The sequence below is a fragment of the Numenius arquata genome, chromosome 17 (genome assembly GCF_964106895.1).
Source record: "Numenius arquata chromosome 17, bNumArq3.hap1.1, whole genome shotgun sequence".
NCBI lineage: Eukaryota > Metazoa > Chordata > Aves > Charadriiformes > Scolopacidae > Numenius > Numenius arquata.
The window spans coordinates 955,970-979,564 of NC_133592.1; the positions used below are offsets into that span (position 1 = coordinate 955,970).

Here is a 23,595-nt window from a genome sequence, read left to right on the forward strand (position 1 = left end):
ATCGCGCTGGCGATAGAGCCGCCCCCCCGCCCCGGCCGCCCTCTCGCTGCCTTTTTTTTTTTTTTTTTCCCCCGAATGTGAAGAGTTGAAAAGCCTGTTTACTTTTTGTCTTTGATGTTGGGAGGATCTGGTTTTGATTAGATCAATACTCCTTTTTTCTCTCCCCCCCCCCCCCCCCCCTTCGCAGAGAGGAGGCTCGGCCGATCCCCCGCTGACGGCAGGCAGGGCAGGCAGAGGAGCAGGCGGCTCCCGCAGGAACCGGCAGCCCCTCTCCCCCCGCCGGGGCTCCGGAGCCATGAGCAGCGCCGCGGTCCTCGCCCACCTCCCCGACCCCAGCAGCAGCTTCAGGGAAGACGCCCCCCGACCCCCTGTCCCGGGGGAGGAAGGAGAAGCACCGTGTCCCCAACTCGCCAGCTCGTTTCTCCCCAAAAGCCAAAGCTTCAAGGCCGCGCCGGTGCCTCCTGCCCCGCGGAGGAACGAGAACGGGCTCGGGGAGCCGGAAGGCAGCGCGTCCCCGGACTCCCCCCTGGCCAGATGGACCAAATCCTTGCATTCCTTGTTGGGAGATCAAGATGGTGCCTATCTTTTTCGGACCTTCCTGGAAAGGGAAAAATGTGTGGATACCTTAGACTTCTGGTTTGCCTGCAATGGCTTCAGGCAGATGGACCTTAAGGATACCAAAACTTTAAGAGTAGCCAAAGCTATATACAAAAGGTACATCGAGAACAACAGCATCGTCTCCAAGCAGCTCAAGCCTGCTACCAAGACCTACATAAGGGATAGCATCAAGAAGCAGCAGATAGATTCCATCATGTTTGATCAGGCGCAGACTGAGATTCAGACTGTGATGGAGGAAAATGCTTACCAGATGTTCTTGACTTCTGATATATACCTCGAATATGTGAGGAGTGGAGGGGAGAATCCTGCTTACATCAACAGCAACGGGCTGGGGAGCTTAAAAGTTGTCTGTGGCTATCTCCCGACCTTGAACGAAGAAGAGGAATGGAGCTGTGCAGACTTTAAAAACAAAATCTTGCCTTCGGTAGTTGGACTATCCAGCAAGACGTTGAGGGTTACGGCGAACGTCAGAGCTACGGAAACGATGGAGAACGGATACAGGTAAGGGAACCCCTGGAAACTGGGCTTGGTCTGAACTTTCAGGACTTGGGGAGGGCGCTTCGGAAGGCTGGTGGTGGGGCGTGCTGGGGAGCTGGCAGGGAGGCTGGGACTCTCATGGGGCTGGGAGCACGGGGGCTTCCCCATACCCCCAAACACTGGAATTTGGGGGGTGTTGGCTGGGTTTGGGGTTTTTATCCCCTCTGTTCAGAGGAAAACACAATCCTGTGCTCTTATGCCCTGTTGGCTCTTCCAGTTCTCTTATAGATCAAAAACTTCATAGCAGCCGTGTCCTCCGGACATGCGTTAATTGTTGGTTCAACTTCCCAACTGATGAAGAGCAGTAGGAGAGTGGATCATACAGGCGCATGAATAATGTAACCCCCTAGTTCCCCAGCTCCACCATCAGCCAGTGTTTAACTGTGTTGGTTACGTGGGAAGCGATTGTGTGGTCGTGGAGGAGGAAATGTATGCACTTACTACATCAAACTCCGCAACTTTGCACAAAATCTGCTTTTATTCTGACCGCACGGGTGTGATGTGCAGCCTCGCCCATCGCGTTGGGTGTTGGTACCGTGTCAAAGCCATCTAGGATAGCTTTGAGCCAGTGGGTACGGGAGGCCACTTCAAATTGAGTGCTTAAGGTAATGGAGACATTCCAGGTACAGGGTCGTAGTGGGTCTTTGGTGCTCCTCTGGAGGTCTTTGGTGCTCTCCTGTTGGCCGTGTGCTCAAAGTTAAACTTTTTAAGCCGCGGTTGTGTCTGATGGCAGTTTGTGAGGATCTGGGGAGCCTTGTGTGGTGGCAGGGTCTTCTCATGCCCTTGGCTTGGGGTGCACCTGCGTTGGCAAACCCTTCTCTTTTGTTGGGAATGCTGGAGGCACGGTGGTGTGAGGGTGCAGAAACTAAGAGCCATCTCGAAGTGAAAGGGGGGATGGGAAAAGGGAGTCTCTGATGAGCAAATGATGAGTTGTATAATCCTCTGAAAATGTATTCTTTCCTCTCCCCACCCTTGCCATAAATGTGGATTGTTGAATCAGGGCTGAGAGGAGAGGGCTCTGCTGGCAGATGGGCGCTCTCCTCTGCTGGCCCAGGAGGCTGGGGTTTGGTATGGTGAGTGTTTGACATCTCCTTTACAGGAATTTTGAGAGTGTGTCTGTGATTCATGGACATCAAAGGGCATCAGGCTTCTCTTGGGGAGGCTTTGCTGGAGTGCGTCCTCCTCTCCTGCCCTGCAGAGAACTTCCAGCTGTGCTGGGCTTCCCGGTACCGGGAGCTGGGAGGGTCCTCTTGCCCGTGAGGGTGCTGTGGAGCCAGGGGCCTCTCTGGTCCTCTGCTGGAGGGGTGATGGAGGGGTGATGGGCGTGGGTGCAGGCAGGAGGGATGCGCTTCGTCCTGGCGTGGCCTCTGGACCTCTCCTGCTGGGGGCTGTTTGGGGGGGATGCTCGCTGGCAGCTGGTCTGTGGAGGACTTGGGCTTTGGGATCCTCATCTCATGCCTGAATGTTACTGTCTGAGCATCTGCTGCTCTGCAGAACCTGGTTTGAACTGCTGCCCTTCGCTTGCTTTCCAGGAGGGGGATGTTTGATGCTTTTATCTCTCAGCCTTTGTTGATATTCAGTGCTGGAAGGGCTTGGCTGTAATGTTCTACCAGAGCTGCAGGCCCTGCTGAAAACCCACATGTGCCCTGTCCAGGAGAGCTCTCGCAGAACGGTGGCTGCTTGCCTGATTAGTGCTGGGTTGGATTCTTTTTTTTTTTCCCCTTTTCTTTTTTTTTTTTTTCTTTTCTTTTTTGTCCGGGGATTAATGCAGCTTGCTCCTCACATGTCAGATCTACCCTCCTAGGACATTAGGTGGTGCATTTTGCTTTGATCACCTTCTGTTGAATTTCCAGGAGCTTTTGCTCTCCATGGGGCCAAGAGATCTCAATGCAAAGAGAGGGAGGTCAAGCTGAGATGCTTCTCAGTTCCTCCCTGAGCTACCCGTTTGTGAAGCCACTGGTGCGTGCATGTGCTAGAAGCTGATGAGCATATGGATGGGTTATCTCTCATCACTCGGCGGTTAGGATTGCGTTTAGGATTGGAGCTGAAGCTTGCACAAAGTCTTTCCTGGTGAGTGGCCAAACCACACCTCCCTTCTCGTGTGCCATGGAATTAAAGAATTTCTGCTCGGTGTGTTATGGTTTTGAAGCGCTTGTGCAAGCTCCTGCCGCTCGTTTCAGTGGGTTTCAGTGTGATTTTACCAGCCAAAGCCGGGAGCGCTGGGCAGAGCACACCTGGTGGCAGGAGCAGAGCAATCTCGGGCCAGCCCGGTGTTTGGATGGGGGACCACCTGGAAACCCCAGGGCATGGAGTCACGGCCAAAAACGCGGCAAACGGGAGACCACAGAAACTGAACGAGTTGAAAGACTTTGTTTGGCCCCAGCGTCGGTGATGGACGTGAACAGGAGAAGTCAAGTGAAAGCCCAGTGTTTGCACCTGGCTGCGGAACGGGCGCCTGCATGGGAACTGCTGGCTGGCTGGTGGGAGCCCTAATACTGGGGGTATTTTAGATGCAGAACCTCCCTCTGTCCTTTAAAGCGACTCCCCTCCCCTGTAGGTTGTGGTGTGGTTAAAACTGGCCTCCCCACGCTGCGCTGGACCTGGCCCCATGCTCCAGGAATTCCAGCTATTATTTATACGCGCTGCTAAATTTATCACGCAGGACTTTGTGTACACAGAGAGGGCTCCTTCCTTTGCAGCGCCGCTCGGTGAGGCGGTTCTGTTCCGTCCAAGGTGGACTCATCTGCCTCCCATTAAGCTCTCGCATCAGCGGGACTGGCCTTGGTTTGGGGCGGCTGGGGCTTGCAGATGGCCTTCTGCCGGCTCCCAGCGCTTCCTGGCCTTTGAAAGGACCCGCCGGTGGAGCTCCTTGTGTGTGAAGTTATTGGAACCAAGTTTGGCTTCAATTATCAAAGTAAATGATGCCATTGTAAAGCTATGCTCTAAGCAGTGTTCTACAATTAGAGCATGGAAGCAGTGATTAACGTAGTTTTGTTAAAATATACTTTATTTTTTCTCCCCAGGTTCGTGCACACATTTTTTCACTCTTTTTTGTCTTTAAACCCATGATTGCCCAGTGATGTTTGTCCCAAGAAAATACTTAATGAGATTTAGTTTTGCCTCAAAATGCTCCTTACAGATTTTCTGCTCCCTCTCTGTATAAATCTGTGGTTTGAACTGCCAGAGTGCTTTTATTTCTAAGAAACAGAGTTTGACAATAAAAAAAACCCAACAACTCCCCACTCTGAAATCGCACCCTCGTAACAGGGGACACAGCCGAGACCCCCTGAAATTTTCATGGTGCTGTAATACCTCTGTGCCCATCGCCTAACACAGCGTAGAGGGAGTTACACGCTGTGTGTCATCGCATCAAGATAAGAATAGGCTGAGAAACATCAGACATTCTCCTTGAAGCTCCAGAGCAACTGCTACCTGACAGCTGAAAACACTTTGCATGTTGAGTTTGGAGCTGGGGCGTGTGTTTGTGTGCGCAGCATCTGCGGCAGGAGACCACCGCTCTCCACTGGAATTTAAAACCCTCCTGGGCAACTTGATGCATCTGGGTGCAATTACTGAAGTAAGGTGGTCAAATTAAAAAAAAAAAAAAAAAAAAATTAAACATACCAAACAGCCCCCATTGGTTTTGTTAAAGGATGTTGGAGGTGGAGTTGGGGGGAGCTGGCTTTAAAAATATGTGAACTTTGGGGGTTCTTTTTGTCTGTGAGGTGTTGGTGGGTGAATCGGTGCTGCAGCTCAGTACTGATGGGAAGATGAGTTAGTTCTGGCCACTTTCTCTAATTACATCTTTCCAAATGCTGTGTTTGGACACACCTCCTCTCCCTGTGCCATATTCATAGGGACCCGCTGCCTCCGCGCCCCCGGCCCCTCCAGCACTCCCCTCTGCTGGGAGGACATGGCAAATCGGCCCTCCTGGGTGACACCAGGGGTGACACGGCCACCTCCCAGCGAGGTGGTGGTCCTGTGCCGTCACACACCCCTGAGCTGCCTGGGCCTCTCGGATGGGCTCTCAAGACCTGAGATGGTTTCAAATCGAACAGTTATTACGAGAGCTGCATCCCTTACACAGTCGACCCAAAAGCCCCCCAAGGACGCGGGCAGGGTCACCTGGGCTGCACGTCCCCCTGAATCTGAGTAGAAGCTACATGGTCTTTAGAGGAACTTTTTTGTAGCAGTTGGATAACTTAGCTTTCACCCACATGTGGAATTAATTTATCTTTGAAGATTTAACTTCTTTCCTGTGGCATTCCTTACTATCTCTCTCTCTTTTTTTTTTTTTTTTTGCTTCTCCATTCTTCACAGTTATGTATTTTTTAACATCTTGATCTCCCCATCAGAAGTGCCTTGGCCTCCTTCGGAAAGGAATGCAGCCCCGGCTGGGCTGAATACCTGCCTGCAGCCAGCCCCGCGCCTCTCATACCAGAGAGGCCCATCTTCCCCACCATGCTTCCCCCTACTTTTTTTTCTTTTTTTTTTTTTTTTTTTTTTTTTTCTTTTTCAAACTTTTTTTTTTTTTAAACTTAAGCCTTTGTGGAGGCTCCTGCTTCCGGTGCTGGGGGAGCAGGAATGCGTGGTGGCGCGGGGTGCCCGGCTGGTGGTGAGGGATGGAGAGTGGGGCGGTGGGAGGACATTGCTGCTTGCTTAGACCCAGCTGGTCCCCTCCGACCCCCAGGGGGGCAGGGAGGTGGAAAGCCCATTAAAAAAAACCTGCCGAGCCTGCTGGCACATTCCTTAGGCCCCCAAGTCCTGGGTAAGTGGCCCTAATTATTAAAATCAGCCATCCTTATCAGATGACAAGGCCTTTTGCTTTGATATACAAAGGCGGAAGCTTAACAACCCCGTCTTTCCCTGGAAGAGGAACAAAATGTGCACCTTAACACTCGGCTTTCAACCCTCCCTGCATAATCCCCTTATCGCCTGCCCAAGATATGTATATTGATCCTGGCTGGGAAGTTGGAGTAATGGGAGGTAGCGGGCAGGGGGAGGCCCAGGTCCCCCCCGACGCGGTGACCCTGCCATGGTGACCCCGCCACGCTCCGTCACAGCTCATGTCACTGCCCATGAATTTTTCATGTGTCTGCTCTTGGGTACTCGACTCGAGCATCCGGGCTGGGCTCTGGGTTTGCTTCTCCAAGTGAAGCCAAGGGTGTTGGTATCAGTAACACGCATCCCCATTGATACCACCTGCTGCTCCTGTCCTCACATCCCTCATCCTCCTCTTCCCCACCCAACTCTGCACCCAAAAGTTGAACAAGTAGTAGGTTCTCCTAAAAACTGGGCCTTTTTATTGCATATTTTTATAATGCCAGGAAGATGGCACCCATCTTTGGGAGGCCAAGCCTGAGACAGCAGATTTCAGCCCTGTCCATGCCTCCCCTGACGCGTGATGGTCCTGCTCCAGTAGTTTCAGGCAGTTCTCTTGTTTCAGGCAACACAGATACCGTGACTTGTATTCCCAAGGGGGCCCTAACCCCTGTCTTCAGAGCAGACTTAAGCATCTATTAGTTGATGCTTCAATGGCTTTCAGTGGGACTTGAGCTATGAACTTCCTCATCTTTTGCTTGCTGATGCCAACAGCAAAACTCCTGCTGGCCTCAGCAGTGGAGCACCAAGTGTTAAGGACCAAGTTTTTGAAGGTGTCAAAGCACCTAGAGGTGCTTCAGAGGATTTTCTAAAGTGTGATTCCTGTGTCAAAAGCAACATCTTTAAAGTTGGACTTTGGGTGTGTTTAGACAGAGCGTGTCCTGGCTGCTGCTGGCCTGAGCAATGGATGGTTTGGTGCCTCTGGAGAGGTTGAGCAGCCAGTGTGCATGGTTCCCATATGGAGAGTGCTACCGTAAAACCTCTGTGCTTTCCTCTAGCCCAAGGCTGGCTGGTAACCAGATTCCTGTTCTGCTTGTCCCTAGGTCCTTCAAGAGGAACGATCCCATTAACCCATACCATGTGAATTCTGGCTATGTTTTTGCCCCAGCAACCAGCGCGAACGATAGTGAAATATCTAGTGATGCCCTGACGGACGACTCCATGTCAATGACGGACAGCAGCGTGTAAGTACTTTGTGTGGGCCGGGTCCTTTTGGGGTGCGCCATCTGTGACTCAGCTGCGCCGATGCACCGGGGGGGGCTCACGGGAGTGATGGGTCCGGGGTCATCGCCTCACTTCTGCTCACCCTTGATTAGGGGCTGCCGAAACCGAGGTGTGCGCCCAAACCTAGAGGTGGAGCAGGGCATGGTGGCCTCGCTCTTCACGCACTCCCCGGAGGTATCGGATGGAGGAACATGATGAATCCCTCTATTGCCGTTTTGCAGCTGGACAGACGTGTTTTCCCCTGTGCTAATGGTACTCCCTGACCAACCCACGGAGCATGTCTCCCCAAGCCTTTGTCTTAAGGCCAGGCTTCCTTAACTAGTTATCAGTCATCAAAGAGAAGGAGATTACTTCCTGTAGGAAGTACTTTCTGTAATTAAGGTTTGTCATTAATGTCAGAAGGTACATTCATAGGGCCGGTGACCTGAAGGGGCAAATAGCTGCTCATTGAGTGTGGCTGGGGCAGTCTTCAAAGAGCCATTTGAGTGGAGCTGCATGGACCAGGTCTGGGTGTCTCAGGAACGTAGAGATGAGAGATGATGCTGTGGCCGAGCCCAGGAACTGCAGGATCTGTCTATTCCTCCTGACTCTGCCGAGAAGTGTGCATCTGGGAGCAAGTCCTTTGACTGTTCTTCCTCAGTTTGCTTTCCCCAGCAGGAGAGAAATGGTGCTTTTGTGTCTGTAGGGGAGACAGTGAGACTCACTCAGTGCCCTTAAGGACCATTTTCTTCAACTGGGCAGAAGGCAGATGTTGCCGTTTGTGTTCCATGATCCTCACTGAAGTACAAGTGCTGTAGAAAAGCCCACCTGTAGGCAGGGTGGTGCGTTCCCCATCTTCATCTCAGGGGTGACACTTCTCCAGTGTCTCTGTCGGACGTGTCTGGTGAGAACTGTGTGCTCCTCGGAGAGGTTTGCATGCTGGGTTTTTAAAGTCAATAGTGCTCTGTGATGCGCTACGGAAAACAGGATTTACCAAAAATCCTTGATGTGTAAACAAAAGTTGTTTGGTTGTTTTTTTTTTTTTTATTGCACATGTGTGTTTTGAACTGATATTATGGAAAAAAATAGTTTGTTGTCCCACCAGATTCCCTTATTGAACAATATTGGCATTAAATAAAAGAGCTGAATCATAGGGTGACTTCTTTATTTCTTCTTACTGGCTCTGGTTGTATGTGATCATGTGTCAACAGAGCATTCATTGGGTTAGTCATTTCTGGACCAGTGTAGGGTCACTTGGGATTCACAGGGCTAGGATTATACCCTCTCTTCACAGCAATGCCAATTGTAGGCCTTATACAGATGAGAGCACTGAGTGAGAAATAAAGTGCATGGTGGATGAAAGGCTTAACTGAATCGCTTTCAGCCCATTGTTAGTCCAGGGGAGCTTAGCGGGGATGAGAGGGCAGCAGCCCGCTTTGAAATTTGCTTGAACAAGTGAATAGGAGCTCCCCATAAAGCAGCGCCTGAAAGGAGCCTGCCTGTTTTTTCCTGCCGTAACAATAGCCCGCGCAGGCTGGGAGAGTTTGGGGAAGCTTGGCTGATTAAACTGCCTGCAGCTCCAGGTTGGGGGGCGGTGGGGGGGAGCTGGGGGGTGGGCAGCAGGATGGCAGAGGTTGGAGGAGTATTTCCTGCTGCAGAACCGGTCCCCCGGGCATCCCTGTAGCCACGCTCCCTCCGCGGGGCCGGGAGCGGGCGGGATGTTGGGTGTTTTTGGAAGTGGGAGAGGTAAATTGGCAGTTTTGGAGGCTGGGCTTAAAGTTAAGGCTGATGTAAAACTTCCTCTGCAGAGGCGGAGGGCGCTGCCAAGGTTGCAGTGAAACATTGGGAATTTTTTTTTTTGCCTTTGCTGGCACCTGGCTCCGGTGGTTGCTGAAGATGCTGTGGAGGTGTTTGGGGCACAAACCCTCTGTGCTTCCACGGGCTGAGCCCCGGTGCTCGTCTGCCTGCGAGGCTTCACCCCCGCTTCGACAGAGGACCTGGGTTTATTCTGTTTCGTCAGTGCGAATGCAAATTAGTTCTTTTGGCTTATATTGGTATCAACTGAAGAGGAAAAACTTGTTCTGGAAAAGTCTGTCAGACACAGCAGTAAAGTGAGTGGTTTTTTTTAAAAAAATAAATCTAAATCTGAACTGTGCTGGAATTAGGAGAAGTCTCCAAATAATGCCCAATCTCCCTTTTTTTTTTTTTTCATTACAGAGGCCAAGGATCAGTCTGTGCATATATATTTTGTAATAGCCACAAAGCATCATGCAAATTTATATTTCCATTTCTTGATTGGGGGGGGTGGGAAGGGGATTTTTTTTTTTATTTGCTTATATCTTATTTATGGATTTACTTTGGACACAGGGGAATGCTGCTGAGCAAACTTCAAATATTACCTTATCTTACAAACCAGGCTTTTGATGTTGGCAAGATCAGAGGCTTGTTTCAGAGCCGTTGCCAAATGAAGATGGGAGTGAATGCATATGCGCATGAGTCTGATATTTCAAAGCAGCAGTAAAACTACATTCAGGTTAGGTCAGGCACATCTGAGTCAAAAGGCTAAGATAATTGGCTCAGCTTAAATGGCAGCTGACTGGGTAGAAGACTTCAAACTAGTGTTTCCCCCAGAAACAGATTGGCTTAGCCCCAGCCTGGTTAGCTGAAATGTTTATAATTAAACTCTACTATTTGGTGCCTAAACTCTGTAGCTCCTCAGCCTGCAGCTTGTTGTAGCCAAGAGAGTGAGTGCAAATGTTTGCTGCTGGAGCAAGGGGAGAGGTGGCACCTGGAGAGCTGGGGTTAACCTTCTCCTGCCCCGAAACCTCTGGCCAAGCTCAGCCTTTTCATTTCAAAGGCACTTTCTCCTTTGGTGGGGGGGAGGAGAGGGTCTGCTTCAGCATCAGGGTCCCCCCACCCCCTGTATCTCTTGCTGCCTCCGGCTCTGTCCCTCTGCCCTCCTGCGGTCGGAGATCACTGGTTGGTCACCCCTTCAACCCTGGCGTTGTCCTTTCCCCCCTGTTTTATATGGAAGGCCTAGCTTTAGACAGCACGCATCAAAGTGCCTGTAAAAGTCCCTCCTCGTTCCCCAGGCTGGTTTTCCCGAGCTGCTTCGTAGCCTTCCCATCCTGGTGAAATAACTCTTCTTTTTAAAAAAAATCTCTTTTTCTTTAATTCTGCGTGTTGTCACAAGTTGTGAAAGTCTCCTGAGAAGGCAGGGCTGTAGGAGAGGGAGCAGGAGTTTTGATGGGGCTCTCTGGTGGAACTGGAGGAGTTTCAGGAGGAAGGAGCAGTTTTGTACCGACCTGAAGGAGGGCAAATCTTGAATAAAGTGAGGAGCCATGCTGTTGGGTCAGCATTGCTTTTCCTTCTCCTTTTCAAGTCACCGTGGCTGGGAATGGCACGAGTCCCCGCTTCTTCTCCATAGCCAGGACTGTCCCTTTGGCCAGAGGTGGTCTCCTGGAGCTGGGAGCTTGGGGTCACCCGTCAAGGAGAGGTGCTCCCAGCTTGGTGGCCGTGGCAGAGGAGCTGGGGACAGCATCTCGCTCTTGCAGACCTGGAGGGAGGTGGGGATCACAGGAGGGCCGTGAGGCTCCCTGTTGCCCCTTGGTCACGTCCATGGGTGCCTCATGTTGAATAAACAGATCTTCATCTGCTTCCCTACTCTTCCCCATCTGGCCTCTTGGATTGCCATTTATAGAGGACACCTCCTCTTTAACTGAATATGTTAACGGGATTAGTCCTGTATGTATGTATGCATGTAATGTGCTCAGGCTGGCATTTTTACTACCTTTAAAATGCCTATTTTACTTGTTATTCGCTATCCTATGAAGGACCTATGAAGGTCTTCCCTAAGAGACCCGTATCTCAGTAAGCCTGAACAAATGCTTCTCTGAAGATACAGAAGATTTGGTTTGCACCTTAGATTTGCTTTTCCTCCATCCGCCCCTAAAGCTAAGGCATGTCATGTGCCCCCAGCCCTGTTGCCCCATGGGTTCATGGAGTAGAAATGCTTGGTGGCCACCAGCGGCTGCAGTTGGTGGCCATGGCCAGCTGTGATGGCTGGTGCATGCTGGGCTGCTGCTCCAGAAAACAGTCCAGAGCCCTGTGTTGTGCAATAGGGACATTAGGACAATTAGCTCCTTTCACTTGTAACACTCGTTCATGGACCATGTCTAGATGAGGCTGATGTTCATCTTGTGGCATTGAGGACTTCCTTTGTGGTCCCAGCATGCTTTCTTTCATTATAAAGATATTTCCAAGTTTATTAGGATGAAGTTGCTCCAGTCTTTCACTCCAGGCTTTGCAGCTTGATCTCGGTCATTAAAACACTTTAACGGCAACAGAATGCTTTGGGCCAAGACCTTCACAAAGGTCTGCAATAGCGTGCTTCAGACCTTGAGCATGGAGCAATGGCATTTAATCATCCTCCTCAAGAGAAGGGACCTGGTGTCTCAGGGAAGGCCTTCCCTTGTGCTTTGTCTGCGTGTCCAAAACATGTCGGTGTGTGACCACCACTACCGTGGCCACAGGAGATGGCATGCAGAGATGCCATGCCATGTCGGCTCCTCTGGCAGCAGCGTGGGGCCACCGCTGTCTGCTCGGCCGCCGCCGTTCCTCCTTGGGCAGGAGCTATTTTCTCCGCTGAGGAGATGAGTCAGGTGTGGGGGCAGGTGGATGAAAGGGATGGGATCGGAGATCAAGGTTATTCAGCCAGTCTGAGGGAAGGGGTGGAATTAGACATTCAGGATCTCCAGGCATGCTCTTCCGGCTGTCCCCGCTGTCTGTAGAAGGCCCTTTAATCCTAACTGAGGTAATTTTTTGCGTGGCCGGATGAAAACACCCCATGTTGCCTCCAGCGGGCTGTGCAGGGGGCTGTTCCCACTGGTGCTCCTCGCCTGGTGTCGTCTCATGGCTTCCTGGCCATGACCCGATGTGGCCGAGGGCAGCAGTGTCATGCCTGGGGGGTAGAGCCCGGTTTCGCTCGTGCCTTGTGGTGGCCTGTCTGTGCTGGCCAGCCTCAGGGCAGGAGAAACATCCCTGGTCTTAAGTAGGGAGCGGCCTTTTGGTGGCCCTCCATCTTCAGCCTCTTCCTTCTTGTTTCCGGCATGCCAATGCTCCATGCGGTGTTCCAGAGGTTGAGGAAAGTTGTGGGCTTAAAAGAGCGTAATTCAGTGGTGAAAAAAGCAACAAAAATAAAGGGCAGAAGCAGAAACCTAGCATTGGAAAGGCTTTTCTGTGAGATGCCTCAGAAGTGAAGCTGATGGGATCTTTGGGCGTCTTCCCGTGCTGAGTTGCCTTCAGCTTGTTTTTCAGCTTTTGCTTAATTACTGCACATCCATGTAGATGGCACTTCTACAAGTGTAGATGACACAGGCACTTCCCAAGCTGCCAGATGTTTGAGGCTTCGGGTGACGTCCAGAGGGCTCAGGACCTCTAGGAACGTGGACCTGTGGTGTGCCTGGCTGGTTTCAGAGGTGGTGGAGAAGCATCTTGGTTAGAGCATGGGGAGAGCCCCGACTGACGGTGACCTCTCTTCCGTGTGCAGAGATGGGATCCCACCGTACAGAATTGGGAGCAAGAAGCAGCTCCAGCGGGAAATGCATCGGAGCGTCAAGGCCAACGGTCAAGTTTCTCTACCTCATTTTCCGGTAAGTTCAGGTGGGAGCTGTAGGGCCTGGGTTGGCCATGGGGGCTGCCAGGACTGGGAATGGGCACACGTGGAGGAGAGGGAACAGAGGAAGAGAACTTTTCCATCCCTACATGATGCTAGAGAAGAGATGCTGCCTGATGTTGGGCAGGAACCGTGGGCTCTCAGCATCCTTGGAAAAACCTGCTCGGGTACACTCATATTTTGGTCTTTCCCTGACAATGAGATGCTAATTAGGGCTTTTCAGTGGCACTGGAGTTGCCCTCCTGGTCCAAATCCAAGCAGAGATGATCTGGTTGGGTCTAGTGAGAGCCTTGGCTCTGGCCACCACCCTGACACCTCTGGTGGTGCTGAGCAGACCGGGGCTTGGCCTCCTGCGCATCGCTGGTGGCCTTCGAAAGCACACTGTCTGGAAGCTGGTGGGAAGCAGGATCTCCCAGAAGAGAGGCATTAGCAGCAGATACGTGCCTTGCTTGGAGGGGATCCGATTCGTGGCGTTGCTGTGCTCTCAAAAATTAACTCGCTGACTTGCTAATTCAGTTGACTTGCAGACTCCTGATTCCTGCAGTGAATAAACTGTTTACACAGACAAGTATAAACTTATCTTGTCTTGAGATTAATATGCTAAAACTCCTCTTTCTGCTGTCTTAAGCAGCAAGAAATCATAGATGATATTTCTGGTGGAGGGTGGGGGTGGTTTGTGTGGTTTTTCTTTTTGGTATTTTTTTCCCCTTCCTCCATAAAGAAAGTTCTATAGCCTGAGCTTGTAAATTAGATTATTTTGTCCCAGGGCGTGCAAATCGACTTTCTCTGTAAGGCAGTGCTTTGATCAGGGACTGAATAGAGCCAGCTTGTGTAAGAGTGACAATTTCCAGCAGAGTGGCCTTTTTCTACCCTCACATCATTTCTGGAGCTAAGTGGTTGCCGGAGAGAGGCCCCACCTCATCTGGTGGGTAGTATGTGAAAGAGTTGGCAGTTCAGCTTTCTGCTTTTGGTGGGGGGGGGGGGGAGAGAGAGGGAGAGTGGGGGCGAGGAGTGGGGTGTGTGGGGGTGGCAGGAGGGAGGGCAGAGTCAGGTGGGTGGTTTCTTTTTCCTCTTTTTTTTTTTTTTCCTCCCCTTTTCCTGCCATGTTTGCTTCTTTTGGCAGAAATTCGCATTTTGCCTTTTTATATTCTGCACTTGATTTGGAGATGTTCCCTTTTTCCCTTGATAGATCTGCTTGAGGCAGCCAAGCTCAGCAGTGTAGCACCGCTAGCCTGCAGCAGCTTTCTTCATTTTCTGTACAAAGAGATGGAGGGGGGGGAAGAGATCTAGGACACTGTTGAGACAACACTACCTCAAAGGTGCCCAGTGTGTAGCCAGGAAATAAATTACCAGCACTTCTCTGATCTGCAACCGTTTGACTTCTTTTTTTTTTTTTTTCTTTTTTTTTTTCTCCTTTCCCTTTTTCTCCCCCATCTTATTTTTTTTAATTTCCAACTCCTTTCTGTTTATACTCACTTTATTCCTTGAGTTAAAGTCTCTCCCTCCCACCTCAGAGGTTTTTTTTTTTTTTTTTTTTTTTTTGATGTTTGACAACAGTCTTTGAAGATTTTCTACTTCAGAGTAGCTACTGATGGGCTGGTTGTACTACAGAGAGAACAAGCGGGGTTCCTCAGAGTGCGACCAACTGCTCCTGCCGAAGGCAAACGCTGGTGGGGAGGATGTCACTCCATGAGGCCACAGCACTAGCTCATAAAAATCCAGAGCAGACCATGCCTAGTTGCGGTCGTCTTTTCATCCAAACATGGAGACACAACAAGCGTAGTGGGGCTGGCGATGCCGCTCCGGCTAAGCGCCCGCGCCCCGCGCCACCCGCTAAACATGCCTTGTGCCTTCTGTCCCTGCTCCTTGTAGAGGACCCACCGTCTTCCCAAGGAGATGACCCCGGTGGAGCCGGCTGCCTTCGCCGCAGAGCTCATTTCCCGGCTGGAGAAGCTGAAGCAGGAGCAGGAAACCATGGACAGTCTGGAGGAGAGGCTGCAGCAAATCAAGGAGGTAGGAGGATTAACCCTCCCGGGGCCGGGGAGAGCTCGCTGCCTGGCTGGGGGGGTGGGAAGGGGCCATATTCTGTCCACGGGGAGGAACGCGTTTCGATCACACTGCAGTTTGTGAGCCTGTGGGGAGGGGGTGTCCTCGCCAGCTCCCCGTCCCCTTGCATTTATTTCTTGCCATCGCTTGGCCGGCAGGACGAGGAGAAGGAGGGCTCAGAGCTCCCCGCCAGCCTGCAGAGCAGTCGGGAGATGGTGAACCCCCAGCACCCGCAGCACCCGCTCTCGCTCCTGCCCTCCAGCAGCTACGAGGAGGACCCTCAGGCCATCCTGGACGAGCATCTCTCCCGCGTGCTGAAGACCCCTGGCTGCCAATCGCCCGGCATGGGCCGGCACAGCCCCCGCGCCCGCTCCCCCGACCGCCTGCCAACGGGCAAGCTGCAGCCCGGCATGGCCTCGCCAGCCACCTGCGCCTTGGTGGGCAAGGGATTCATCACCAAGCAGACCACCAAGCACGTCCACCACCACTACATCCACCACCACACCATGCCCAAGACGAAGGAGCAGATCGAAGCGGAGGCGGCTCAGCGGGTGCAGTGCTGCTGCCCGGCGGGCGGCGACTACTACTGTTACCCCAAGTGCAAGGGCCACCCCAAAAGCACGGACCCCCCTCTCCCTCCGCTGGAACCCTTCGGGTAAGTCCGAGCATCTCCATCACACCCACCCCAAACCATCACCCCATCATCCCCCTACATGGGGGCTGGTGGGGACAGCCCCGCGGCAGCCCAGGGGGGCTAACGGCGGGCTCCTGTCCCCTTCTCGCCATCAGCAGGATGGGGACACTGCCGAAGAGGCCGGGCAGAGGAGCGGAGAGCGTCGCCCTGCCGGCCGGGGACGGGGGGCTGCCGGGCCCTGGTGGGGTGCAGCTCCCGGGGGGCGAGGCGGACCGGGCACAGAACGTCTGGCAGTGGATGCTGGAGAGCGAGAGACAAAATAAGCACAAGCCCCATAGGTAAATACGCAGCTGTCTACACCAATATCGCTCCCGGTAAATATTTATATATTACATGGGCTGTCTATTTTTACAATCGCTAAAAACAAATGAGACTCTTTGCTCCTCCGGTTTAATATAAAAGCTGTTCCGCAGAACCAGAAAAACCACAAAAATGTCATGTTTTTGGCAATAAACCTCCTTTCATGTTATGACAGACTTTTGAGAGGGAGCGAGCAGAATAGGAGCTGCTATTAAAGTCATATTTTCCAGCTTTTCTAACCCAACTTCTTCCCCTCCCCAAGCACACAAAGCACAAAGAAGGCCTACAGCTCTGACTTCGCCAAGGGGGCCCCCGGCCGCCACCACCCCTGGGGGACCGGCAGCCACCCGCGCGGGGCGCAGCCCGCCCACCCCTTCGTCCAGGACCCCGCCATGCCCCCGCTCACCCCACCCAACACCCTGGCGCAGCTGGAGGAAGCGTGCCGCCGGCTGGCCGAGGTCTCCAAGCCGCAGAAGCAACGGTAACGGCCGCGAGAGGGATGGTCCCGGTCCGGCGGTGGGGTCTGGGGGGCAGCAGGGGGAGCAGAAGTTTGCTGGGGGCAGGTTGAGCTCGTCTTCAGCCAGCGCTTGGGCTGATGGTGGGCAAGGCGGTGGGTGGACGTGGATGGAGTCCTCCTCCTCTAGGTAGAGGGTCAGCCATGGGGCTGGACCGTGGGGACGTGTGACGGCACGGCTTGGCCGAGCCCCAAGGATGAGCCTCCTTATTCCAACCCCACCCTGCCCCGGCGCAAATAGTTTGAATCCTAGACTATTACTTCCACTCTTTTGATGGCTGTAATTTGCCCATTTTTCCTCTGGGACGGACTCCAGCTACATACCAAGTGGAGAATTGGACTGGTTATCGTTCATTTGGGTATGGAAGGATAAATTAGCCCACAGCATTTTTAATTCTTCCTTTGATTGTTTACAACATGTGAGGGTTGATACAAAGAGCGAACTTAACGACCCACAGGAGACTTCAATTAAGAAGATTGTATTTCAACAATTTTTTTTTAAAGGTTTTTTTTTTTTTTCCTCTTTTTTTTCCCTTCTTCCCCACTTGCCCTCCCCCTCTCCTCTTCAGATGTTCAACCTCAAATCAGCAGAGGGATCGAAACCACTCCGCTGCTGTTCAGGGGGGAAACTCCCCTTTCTGCAATGCAAGTCTGATGACAGAAGAGTGAGTATTGCACGCGCAGAAAAGGGTTGGGAAATATATATATCTCTCTCATAATTATATTTTCGCTAAATGGATTGCGCTTTGAAGAGAGGAAATTCTTATATCTGAAATTTCATCTTTCAAACATTCTTCTTAAGGAACAAAACATTTTCAAATCTTGTCTCTGGCTCTTTTTAACTTGCATTCCTGTAAAGTGGACAAAGATTGGATTAGTCTAATTACAGGATGGTTCTTTTAACAAGAAATCTGCTACAGAGAGGTCTAAAATGGCCTAAATAATTAAAGTTTTCTTTCTTACCCTCTTCATCTTAAGCAATGAGTAATGTTTGAAGTCCAGACTGAGCCACCTGACTAGAGCCTTTCATTTTTAATTGGTTGACCTTAAGTCCACCAGCTGTCTTTGCTAGCAGCTTTTTTTCTGAAGCCACTCTACAAAGACTTAGAACAAATTAGGAAGACTAAATTACTGCGGACTAACACTTTGTGACCTTTTGACATGCCAAGTGTACATTGCCTCAGAAGCAGTTGTAGATTTGGCTGCACGGACTCACTAGAGCGTTGCCATTTTGCTGGGTAATATTGTTTTAATTATTCTTTAAGAAGGGTTTCTTAGTGCAAATGAGGAGATGCAGTTAATTTTATCCTTACTGGGGAGAAATGAGATTACCTGTGTGCTTCAGGTGCAGAATCTGGCTGTGGTTTTGCTTTGTTAGCTGTTGGTGGTTGCAGGTGGTTTTGTGCATGAGAAGAAAGCTTGGCAGATGCCTTTTATGAAGGCAGATGAAACAAGCCTTTTAAAATGGGAGGTGTACAATACTGGGGCTGGCTGGGTAGAGGTTGGCCCATGGTGAGCCCTGCGCACGCTCACCTGGGCCATGGCCCTGCTCTGGTGCCTCCAGCAGACATCCATCCTTTGGTTCTCCCATCCCCAAGGTGGGATGAGGTCTCTGCTGTCCCACCATCACAGCGAGCAGGAGCTGCTGTGGGAGCTCAGGGAAGGGCTGTGCAAAGGCGGTTGTGACAAACCGGTGGCGAGTACAGGAATATCTGACTTCTTTTGGGTTACACCCAGGATATTTCTGCCCAGTGTTACGTGTGGCAGAAACACTGTTGGATGGAGTGCGGTGAAACAGCTTGTTCTCAAATGGAAAAATAGAGTGTTTTGTATGTGTGTTTTCTGTTTTTCAGTCACAAAGAGCCAAAGAAACTGCCAGTTGTTCACACCTCTCAGTCGAGTGAGTTGGTTGTCACCTATTTTTTTTGCGGAGAAGAAATTCCCTACAGGAGGATGTTAAAGGCCCAGAGCTTGACACTTGGGCACTTTAAAGAACAGCTGAGCAAAAAGGGAAATTACAGGTAAGAATCTGTGGTTTGTTTGTTCTTTAGCATATTCTAATAAGTCAAAAGAATCAGTATGTCTACCTGCAGTAACACATCTACCTCGCTTTTCAGAGCCTGTAGATCTTACTCTCTTTCCACTCAAACCAAGAGCCACTTGGAGTTGGAGAAAGGGGCCCTGAGCTGCAGCTTGGCTGTGGGGACACCTTCTCTCCATCTCCCTCCCCAGCCTCCTCCCCCAGCTGCAGAAGGATGCAGGCTGGCAGGCAGCCTGCTCCAACCCTTCTCCAAAAAGCTTGGATACCAGGAAAAGCTGGGATGGCCTTGTGGCAAAGGCACGGAGCGGTGGGGTTCAGCTTCCACACTGGGGTCAGCATTCATCTTGGTGCTGGCCTCCTGCTTTGCCTACTCATTCAATTTTTTTTAATCGGGTTTTTTTTGCAACGGTGTGGCCATAAATGCGGCCAGTGAAAGGTTGGGGTGTTGCCTCTGAGTGGATGTGTAGCCGAGACGTAGCAAGCTCACTTTTCTCTTCATTAGGGAAAAAAAAACTTCTCCCCTGCAGGGAGAGCTCTGCCAGCGATACCGAGGTCCTCCTCAGAAACGCAAACATACCCTGCCTGTCTGGTTTCCAGGGCCCAGCTCCCAGTTTAACCAGTTTGCTGCTTCCTCTGCTCTTCTAATTCCCATGGCAGTAGCTTCACGTTGGCTATTTTTGCTGTACTTTCCTGGTGGTTCTGGGCACTGGTGGGATCATCTGTTCGGTGCTTCTCCTGCAGTGTGAACAGGAGAGGAAAGCTCCAGCTCTAAGTTTTGAATTTGCTTCTTCAAAGAGCCAGAATGCTTGCCCTGGAACTGGCAGCCTCTGATTTAATCTCCAAAGGGTCACTTAGGGTTGGTATGAGGACTTTCCAGACGGTGCTCCATCACTGGTGTGTCTTTAGCTTTGGAAGGTCCACCTGTGCAGCTCAGAGGTGGGTCACGCAAGGGTGCCCTCAGGCTGGAAGAGCCAAGCTGGGGGTCCATCTATGGCTGTTGAAGAGTGGGGCTGGGGCTGGAATACTGCCAGTCAGCCCCCAAAACCATCTTTGCAGCCTGCCCAGCTGCCATCAGATGGCAGCAACCTGCAAGTGCACCCAACCTGGCCAACCTCCAGGAGAGGTCCAGGGGCTTCTTGCACCCTTGTGCCATTTTTCCAGCCCCTAAAGCCTCTCCTGATCTGCTGCACTCCTCCTCTGGCAGATGTAGCCTCGTGCCCCAGTTGCAGACCAGTTTTCCTCGCCCCATCACTGGTGTGCCACTGCTCCAGTGGCTGTGTAGTCCCAATACCCTCCCAAAAAACACCCCATTTTTTTTTTTTTATTATGTTTGTTTATTTTCTGTAACATTTGTGTGTGATGCCCCAGTGCAGGAGTAGGCTCCTAAAACCTCTGTGGCCTGAAAGTCCCTCCAGGGGCAATTATTTGTGCCTTGTCAGACTGTAATTACTTTGGAAAATGTTTTTAAGTGACTGACAAGGATGAAACAACGTTTTGCTTAGATCTCACCCCTTTACACCTGGGTAAAGACAATACAGAAATTTATAAAAGGAACTTGGGTACGTGCCCAGTATTTTATCTTGCACAGACACAAGGTGAAACTAATTACACAAATGTGTGTACCTCCAGGGAATCATTTTGATCTAAGCTTTGACTTTTGGCTGGACTTTGAGCGAAACTGCAGGTGACCTTCAGGGAAGAGGTCCGCAGTGCCCGGAGTAGCGTGTGTGTTATGGGGAGGCACTAACTAGGCTGCTTTGGTCACATCTGGCATTGATTTCTTTTTAAGGCACATTTAATAAGCATGTCTTTGAAGCCGTTGCCTTTCATTTAATGCACAAAGACATGCAGAAATGCTCCGCTCTCTAAATTCTTTATTGATTGGATCAGTTTGCGAGGCGGGTACCTCGAGCTCCCGCGATGCCCGAGCCGTGCGGCCGGCCCCCGGGAAAACCCAGTCGCCGGGAAATCACCCCTTTGCTTTCCTTCTTCACCCCCTGATCCTCCCCCCCCCCCCAAAAAAAAAAGAAGGAATTAAGCAGTGATTTAATACTGACGGCGTTAACAAAAAACAAACGTACATGCACAAAAAGACTGGGTGGTGTCGGGTAATCTGAAGATGGCAGCGGTTCAAAACAGAGCTGTAAGGCCAGGCCTGCTTGCCTCGATTGGTGCCAGATGTCCCAAAAAATTAAAAAAAAGAAAAGAAAAAAAAAGCTTGCCACATAAAATACGTTTCAATGGAAAGCCCATTTCTGAGCAAATAAGAGCAGAGTGACTTGTTTGAAGATGTTGTAGGGGAGGATTTTTTTTTTTTGCTTTGCCTCCTCTTTTTTATTTTTTCCCCTTTTTCTCTGTGAAATAAGGTTGTAATTATGTAAAAGGTCATAGCGTGTTTTCTCAAATAAAAATTTTGTAAACACAGCCAGCGCTTGGGCTTGTGGAGGAAGTTCTTGGGAAGAGCGGCCGTTATCTGGAACGGGGCGGAGAAGGGGAAAGGGAAGAGACAGTTCTTCGTAATTCATTCAGACTTTCCTTGGGATTTTCTGGTTTTGTTTCAAGGCCGCTGGCCTGGGGAGTCGTGGCCCTGACCTGCAGCGTGGAAGGTGGCGGGAGTTGGGCCACTGACTTCACTGAGTGTAGGGTCCGAAGGACCTATTTTCAGATGTTTTTCCTTGCTGAGCCATTAAAGATGCAACATGTGTCAGTTCAGCTTGGAATGACTTTACAAAAATAAATCCTAATCATACCTTGACTAAATGGAGCTGGTTTCATCTCTTTGACTAAAACACCAGCTTTTATCCCCCTACCGAAATAATTTTAATGTACCCTAAAAATAGATAGGTTTGCAAGCTGTTGTTACTGAGTATTTTAAAAATGTCAAGTACAACAGTCACTTAAAAAAAAAAAAAAAAAATCAAATTCTAAGACTCTGCTGTGGATCTTTCAGTTTTAATAGTAAAAGTGAGTTTAATTTGATCTCCTTTCCCATCCTAAAAAAAATAATAATTGCAACCCCCTTTCCCCTAACAAACATCTTCCGACCCCAGCTGTCTGGAAACTACAGGGGAGGGGCGGGGGAGGGGTTAGGTTGGGGTTTTTTTTCGTATATATTTTTCTTTGTGATCCATGTGATGAAGGTTTTTCCGTCCCTGGCGATCAGATGGCAAAGCCCTTTTCCGAGGGAGCAGCATGTCCGAGGAGGTGTGCGGCGGCAGACGGACAGGCTCCCTAAATGCTACCCCTCTGAATGGAAGCCCTTCATTTGGGCATATGCAATTAAGCAGCCTTAGAAGGAAGAAAGCTCCAAACGGGATAAAAGGAACCTTTAATCAAGAAGCTGAACGGTCTAATTCAGGATAATAGAGGGGTCCTTACTGTTTGACACAGGAGGGGTGGGGGGGTGCGTTGGCTTCGTGATGTGAGGATCCGGAGCCGAGGAGTGGGGACACGGGATGCTCCGTGTGACCTCCCGGTGCCGGGTCCCATGGGCTGGACTGGGGCTGTCCCGTGCTCCCACTGCTGGGAAGCAAATAGGGGAGTTTCTGTCACTTAAAATGGATATGTGAATTAGGCATTTGGGTGTTTCGAATGTGAGGCTCCCGGCTGTTGGGTTTTTTATTTCAGTCGGCAGAGTTTCAGCTTTTGCGTTGCAGGAAGCTGAGGTGGTTTTCTTTTAATCCGTCCCTATGCCTAAAAAGCCTCTCCTTTTAATAACAGTTGCTAATTTTAATGTTGGGCTTCAGCTTTGAAACAAGAAAACACATGAAAGAAGGTGGGGAGAGAGGGGAACCTTAAGAACGCTTTGCTTTGAAATTCTATTTATTTATTTTTTAAATAAGATATTTGACCAGAAATCACCGCGGTTTCCAATTTTCTTTACGGTTGAGGATATCCACTGCCAACGCGTATAAGTTACTCACTGTGGAAGCTGTTGTCACCCCGGAGGAGTGTGCACAGCCCTGCTCCCTGCGTCCCATCGCCATCCCAGCAGCCCTGGGGTGCTGGACCTCAGCAGCCCTGAGGTCTTTCCGGGCCACGCTGGGCGCTGGAAGAGCATCCTAGGAGGGAGAGATTGGAAATGTTGTGGTTAAAAGAACTGCCAGAGCATCCTTTGCTTTGCCTTTTGATTTTTTTAACTGTGTTTTAATTCTCCTTACCACAGATACTACTTCAAAAAGGCAAGCGACGAGTTTGACTGCGGTGCGGTATTTGAAGAGATTTGGGAAGACGAAACCATCCTGCCCATGTACGAAGGAAGGATTCTTGGGAAAGTAGAAAGGATTGATTGATGGCATCTGTGTTTCTTAAGAAAAGTTAAGCTAGAAAAGTCTTTGGACACACAACAGTAGTGATGACAAGGAAAAAAAAAAAAAAAACTCTGAAGGAAAGTTTTGAACCAATGAAGAAAAAAGTGAAGTCTATGAAGACTTTGCTGAATTAGCCTTAGAGGAAAAAAAAAATGGCATTTATTATTCATGAGTTGGGTACTGAGATGATAAAAACCCTGAACTATTTATTAAAAACATGACCACTGTTGGCTATTGGAGATTCAGACCGTGTTTGAGAGACTTCCATACATAATATATGATTTCCTGGGGATCTGAAATCTATGGACTAAGAGAAACTGTGTATAGCTTACCTTAACAGTAATCCTTATTGATATTTATTGACCAGTCTGTTTTCCCTTAAGTCCAGTTTTTGGATATGCTGCTTTAACAATGGAGAAGAGAGGGCTGGGAAGTGGGGTGATGGGAGGAAGGATTATTTTATTTTTTTATATTGTTCCCACTATCTAAAATTTAGGAGTTTGGCTGTGAGTGCATTCGTGATTTTTTTTTTTTTTTTTTTGAAGGGGGAGGAGGGAAGGAGTGACGTTGTGCCCAGTATTTCTCCAAGTGAAGATAAAACTTTTCTAAAGAAATAATAATAATAATAATAAAAGCCAAAATAAAAATACTGTCCTACCATTCATCTAGAGACCGGTGCATTTTAATCTATGCTGCTCTAATTTGAAATAAAGGTCTTAAGCATTAATATGTTAGATGCAATAGAGCAACAGCAACTTTAACCTTACCTTGTCCATG

General features: G+C 50.2%; 1 protein-coding gene across 2 annotated transcripts; it reads left to right on the forward strand.

Moving 5' to 3' along the window:
• Positions 1-295: 295 nt before the first annotated feature.
• Positions 296-22,867, forward strand: AXIN2 (axin 2). Of its 2 annotated transcripts, XM_074160095.1 has the most exons (10): positions 296-1,119; positions 7,080-7,220; positions 12,788-12,890; positions 14,786-14,926; positions 15,118-15,614; positions 15,749-15,931; positions 16,216-16,434; positions 17,037-17,132; positions 18,321-18,488; positions 22,674-22,867. In XM_074160095.1, the coding sequence occupies exons 1-10, from the start codon at positions 296-298 to the stop codon at positions 22,798-22,800; spliced, it is 2,499 nt and encodes an 832-aa protein (XP_074016196.1). In that variant the 3' UTR covers positions 22,801-22,867. The 2 variants fall into 2 exon arrangements, with proteins under 2 accessions (XP_074016196.1, XP_074016197.1); XM_074160096.1 differs by lacking the exon at positions 15,749-15,931.
• Positions 22,868-23,595: the final 728 nt, after the last annotated feature.

What these genes read in the sequence shown, in the direction of transcription:
- AXIN2 (XM_074160095.1), top strand. Translation starts at nt 296, where the DNA reads ATGAGCAGCGCCGCGGTCCTCGCCCACCTCCCCGACCCCAGCAGCAGC. An exon ending in TCCAAGCCGCAGAAGCAACG is followed by an intron (nt 16,435 to 17,036) that starts GTAACGGCCGCG and finishes TCTCCTCTTCAG; the next exon opens with ATGTTCAACCTCAAATCAGC. An exon ending in AGCAAAAAGGGAAATTACAG is followed by an intron (nt 18,489 to 22,673) that starts GTAAGAATCTGT and finishes TCCTTACCACAG; the next exon opens with ATACTACTTCAAAAAGGCAA.